General features: G+C 40.8%; 1 protein-coding gene across 1 annotated transcript in view; it reads left to right on the top strand.

The window, feature by feature from the left end:
• Positions 1 to 2,627, top strand: part of prmt3 (protein arginine methyltransferase 3) — a 32,054-nt gene extending 29,427 nt beyond the window's left edge. The window contains exon 6 of the mRNA XM_005942057.3: positions 2,406 to 2,627. Coding sequence (XP_005942119.3) covers positions 2,406 to 2,515 — 110 coding nt within the window. The 3' untranslated portion in view covers positions 2,516 to 2,627. The remainder of the gene's footprint in view (positions 1 to 2,405) is intronic.
• The last annotated feature ends 3,373 nt before the right edge of the window (positions 2,628 to 6,000 follow it).

The following is a 6,000-nucleotide window of genomic DNA, read 5'->3' on the forward strand; positions in this document are numbered from 1 at the left end:
CCAGTGTAGTAATTCAATTTTATTTTATTTTTATACCACCAAATCTAAATAACGGTTGCCTCAAGGCGTTTGATATTGTAAGGTAAAGAACCTGCAATAATACAAAGAAGACAGAGAAAACCCGAGCAATCATATGTGACCCGCTATGAGTAAGTGCTACAGGCAACGGTGAGAAGGAAAAACTCCCTTTTAACAGGAAGAAATCTCCAGCAGATCCAGGCTCAGGGAGGAGCGGCCATCTGCTGCAACCGGTTGGGAGTGAGGGAAGGAAGATGTGCTATGGAAGAGAGCCAGAGATTAATAATAAATGATTAACTAACTAGTACAACTTTATTTCCTAAAAAGGTTGCGATGCTGTGTAAACCCTTTTTTTTCTGCCATTCACAAATTAGAAACAGATCAAGGGCAACAAAAGACTGGACAAGCTGCTGAAAAATACCCGTTGGAACATCTGAAAATTAATTTGGTTATTTGTTGATGATCTTTGGGTCCTTAAAGGAGCAGCTTTAATAAAGCAATTGGTGCGTAGCTCAGCTACCATAGGGTGAGATGCGGGGTACACCCTGGAGAGGCCACCAACCTGGCGCAGGGCTAACACAGAGAGACACTCACACCTATGGGCAATTTTAATATATAAACATATGCTATCAACGCACAGTTAAAAAGAGAGCATTTCCAGTGGGATCAGTGTGCACTATTGCACATGGCATGGGTAACTTTACCATCTGTGAGTGCTGGTGTGTTAATGCTGAATGATATATGCAGGTCTTGGAGCAGCATCACTCCCTTCAAGTGACTGCTTTGCTTATTTTAGTAAGACAGCGCCAAACAATATTCTCCTCTAAGATTTCTTGTCATGTGTACTTTTGGTTTGGTTACTTGTTTTTAAATACTCTTTCTGAAAGTGATTCAGTAATAAGGTTGTAATAAACTAGAAAGTTTCCACCACTGTTCTCTCCCAACATAGCAGTGGCCCCCACTTTCCACACCCAAATATGGAATATTCTTATGTTCCATTACAATTTGTCACACAGTGGTTTTTGTTTTTGTAAAAGCCCCCACAGAGAAACGCCACGGCTGTTTGCCCTCCTTGTAGTGAAGTGACAGCCCCAGAGCACAGCACCAGCAGCAGATTCTGTGACAGCACCGTTGGCATGGAAACGAGTAAGACATGACAGCAGCGATGGCGGACAGTTTGCTGGAGAAAGCTCCACTGTCAGCATTTTCTCTCGTCGTCCTCCTCTAACCTCCAGCTATGTGGAGCGCGCAGCATGCGGAGAGGAGGCAGGCCGGGGATGGAGAGCGTGAGAGGATGCTTGTTTGCCATTTGGGTAAACATTCATTTACCTCCAGCAGTCAAACGTGAAGTTAATCAGAGTGATTATGCGTCATAATCAGCAGCGCCTTCTCACAGCCTCACCGATCACTCGTGCATCGCACTGTAGACGCGCTGCCTCCTTGCTGCCATCTGGGGATCGCGACACATCTGCATTCATACACGCACGCTCACAGACAATCTTGCTTATTAACATACATTAAACCACATTGCCTTTACACACATCATCATTTCTGTAAGCGACAGTGCGTTCAACTCCTACTGCAAAGGCCTGAGCTCAGCAGCACTGTAGTGCTGCAAGGCATCAGGAAGACTTGTTTTTATGAGCAGTTACTCATTTCTGGTTTACTATGGACACACGGATTGATTTCAGTCTAATTGTTTTCTGTCTTTTGATTTATTCATTCATTTATTTAATTTTTATCAGTGCATGATATGTCCAGTTTTATTTCCCTGAACTTTCTATAAGGTGAATAAAAACAAAATCCACACACATCAGTAGTGCACTTGAGCAAATATGACATATGTAGCTGCATGTATACTTTATAGCATTTTGGTGTTTTGGTGTTTCTTTGTTGTTTGCTAACACTATAGAATGTAGAAAATACTGAAACACTATCCTTCTTTTACAAAAAATGCTCTTTTTTTCCTCTCAGTTTTGGTTCAGTGCTTTGGGACTTCCTGCCTTTGTTAGTAATCCTACCTGACTAGAATATATTAAGACAAACTGATGGTAAAAATCTTGTCTTTCTTTAAACTCTGAGTTTCATTTGCAGATTTTTACGTGGTTTTTGGCTGTAACTGTTTATATTTGATTTCTTTTAATTCATATTACTTCAAAACTGATGATTTACTGATGTGTCTTATTAACAACCTTTATATTTTGAGAAAAGTTCTACTTCTTGTGGAAAGTTATCCCTCAGGGGTAGATTTCAGCTCACAGATGAGTTAATGATGACGCATCCCTTCAAAGAGAAAGAGGGAGAGACCCTCCAGTTAAATGTAATGTGACTTCAGTATAAAAAGGTGTACTGTACTCATATTTCGCTGTCTTTGATATTTTCTTTAGGGGAAGAGCTTCAGGGAAAGATCACTGTGCGCAAAAACAAGAAGGATCCACGATCACTGTGGGTTACCTTTGAACTCCGAGACAGGAAGCAGACTTATAGCCTCCAATAAGGACAACCATCACATGGTCCTTGCCACGAGTAGTTCGAAAGAATTAATACCTTAAGTGTTTTAAATGTTGGTATTGTTCTTGGCTTTTGAAATAAAACATACTGTAATATGAGATTTCCTCCTTGTCAGTGTCTTTTTGTGCACATTCAGTGTAACTACACAAAAATGCACATTCAGCGTGACTATGTGTTTATTTTTACACATACTGCCAAATGCATGCTGTTGAAATAGTAACTGCAAATGGTTAACAAAGGATCAAGGCTTCTTTGCTCTTTGTGCACTTAATTGTTTTATTTATTTAATTTTACCTTGATAAAATTGACATTTTCCCATTAGAGTAAAAAATTATCATTTTCCACCTTTAATGTCCATCTTTTTTTTTTTTTCCCCCCACAGTTATAGCTTCAAGTCTGTCATACTGAAACAGGAGCCATCACACCAGCCACAGGTTCTGTGGACATTTAGCGCAGGTTTATCTGGGTTAGGTTTATGCCTGAATTTACTCTTCTCTCGGTTAGGATGAGTGTCACTGTCCCTGCTGCCAAGAATCAAGCCCGTAGCATCATATTACCACCAGGAACCATGTTTTACAGATAGCTATAGACACTTTTTGAGTTCATCACTGCATCAGACCTGTTGCCACAGATTTCCAGTCCAGTTTTGGTGTAATTTGGTATACTTCAGCCTTTTCCCCTCCCTTTCTTAATGATGGCTTCTTGATGGCCATCCTTCCACTGAGAGCATTTCTGATGAAGTTTTGGCCGCTTTGGCCTGAACATACCATTTAAAATTCGTTCTTTACTAAGTTGTCTGTTATTTGCGAACACAGCATTGGTTCATGCCTTAAGTTATCTTTGTCAACAAGTCAATAAAACGAATTACAAGTCTGAAGCCCAGAAATCAAGATGTAAAGAAAAAATGAGTGACTCAAAGTTGCTTGAGTTCTACCCAAAAGAGTTTTTAAGATTTATCTTATAATATAATTAGAATCTTTTTTCCTGGGGTAGTCTTGGGTAATCACTGTGCTTGTGGAAACCATCACAGTCATCTTGTAGTTCTACGGTGTTCCATAGACATTATGACTCAGTGTGCACAAGCAGTGTGAATGTTTGCTGCCTTTAAAATACATCCAGACTTTTATGTGTCACAGAGGGTCTCAAATCAAATTCAGTCAATGTTAATCAAGAAGCACAAAGTGGAGCACCAAAGGCAGAGTATATTTTTATAAAGAAAAGATTTCCATTGGGGATCATTAAGTAGAGGATATCAGCTGGCCAAACTCTTGTCTAAACCATTTAAAGTCAGTTCAGCAATCAGAGAGGCTGAATATTTTTCTGAAGCCACTGTACATGCAACCTTGATGTCTGAAGATTGTTTAAGAGTTAAAGACAGCGTCAGGTGCAACCTTAAGTCTTTCTCTTCAAATCCGCAATTTTACTAATTTCACTAATTCTTCAAATCATCACTCACATACATCTCTGCCTCATCCAAAGGAGGCTGCTCTTTGTTACAGATTGTGTGCGCTTGCCAGGTATCCCTCCTTATTGTCCTACTTTGAGCTGTGTGATACCTCAGCAGGGGCATCATCCATCTTCCGTGAGTTTACTGGGACAATGCAAAAATGAATTTAAGCTTTAAAAAGGCTGACTGAAGCCTCTTTACATAATTCACCGAGCAGCTCTGCTTACAATTAAAGCCCCCCCCCCTCCGAGAAAGAGGAGTCATCTGTGAGGAGGAGCAGCGGACTCTGGGCCTGGCTCCCTGTCTTAATGATGATTTGACGGTCACATTTCTACCGCTTCCCTGTCGTCTCTGGCATTCTATTCCTACAGTGTGCTGTACAAGGTGACATCAAACAGGGCGAATGCTTTTTTTGTGTACATATTTTATTTTTTCTTGCAAAGTTGGATTCGTGGGATTTTGGTTGCGTGGAGTCAGCTCTTTAACTACGCTCCATTCAGTAGTGTCATTTTTGGCTGGACTGCGAGGGACCTGCATCTAGAGACTTTTACGGAAATCGTTCAGCATCATTCCCACATTTTCTGCGGTGTTGTTTCATAATAAACAAGCACTGATGTGTCATTTGATAAAACTGACGAAAAAAAGAATTCACAAAGCTGGCACCGCCGTGATTAAAAGCCTTAAAAGAGCCTAATAACGCGCCTTTGTTCACAATTGATTATGTTTATTGTCTCACAGCCTGTGCCATTCGTTTTCTCCACATTATTCTGTAAAAAAAATGACGCTCATTCTGAGAGGTAATCAATTTTGTAAATCTATTGCACTTAAACGCTCATTTACAAAGCAACATATTTATGACACATTCATTGCTTTGGGTTGGATCACTGTGTCTGAAATAATAATGAAAACGAACGTCAAACAGAAGGAGAAAACAATCCCGAAGCTCAAAGAATTTTCTTTACTTACAACGAAATAGCTCCTTAAATGAAACGAACCCAATTTATTTATAAACACCTTGGGGTCTTTGTCACTGGACGAACTTGAACTGCAGTGTGTGAAGGCTCTGTCAGGCCCGACTGATGAGGATGCTGATAATGGGAGTCGTGTGCCTCGGCATGACCCCCCCCCCCCAGCTCACCCCCCTCCGCTGAATCACGGCTTCCCAGGCGTTAGAATTGGTGCGGCTTCTTATCGCAGGCGACAGGGGGAGTTGATCAATTATTACGAGAGCCACATATTAGAGGCACGAGGAGAAACTTCGGCGAGAGCCGTCACATCCTCCGTTAGGATGCAGTCCGCTCAAAGTAAGAAAAAACATATAATAATTATATTATATATATATAATATATATTATATATATTATATATATATATATATGATATATATATATATTATATATATATATGCTGACACAGTAGAATTTAAACAGTTGCAGGATGTGACGCATCTAATGCGCACTTTCTTCACTTTGGTGCGCGTGTGCAAGTAGTGTAAACCACGCTGTCTCTGAAGAAAATACAACAAACCGGGGTCTTTTTGGCAGTGGGCGTGTATGTGCGCGCGCGTGTGTATGTGTGTCAGTCCGCGCGCACAGCGGTCTCTGGAAGAGGAGCAGAAATCAATTACAATTATTCTCTGTTGACAATATAATTAAACTCAAGGCTGTGGCTAATACAGCCGCTCCAGACTCTTATCTGGAACGGACGGAGATTTACAAGCGCAAGCAGCCCGGCGTGCATAGCAAGCGAAAGGCCCCGAGTGAGACCCTCGCGTGTCCTGCTGGTACCACACCGATCACAGCGGGCGAGCAGAAACTGCCCCAAACTTCCCCAGCTGTCCAAAATACATAAATAAATTAATAACTTAAAAAGAAAAAGAATCAGGGCATTAAACGGATATTTAATGTACTAGTTTATTACAGCGGTTCAGATGACGTGTTTAAAAGCGCTCCGAGTGCTCAGAGAAGAAAAATGCCATAACGACCAGTTCACAATATAGCAAGTTAGTTTAAAACATAAATTATT

Source organism: Haplochromis burtoni, unplaced genomic scaffold (genome assembly GCF_018398535.1).
Source record: "Haplochromis burtoni strain Fernald_Lab_line unplaced genomic scaffold, NCSU_Asbu1 Contig_330, whole genome shotgun sequence".
NCBI lineage: Eukaryota > Metazoa > Chordata > Actinopteri > Cichliformes > Cichlidae > Haplochromis > Haplochromis burtoni.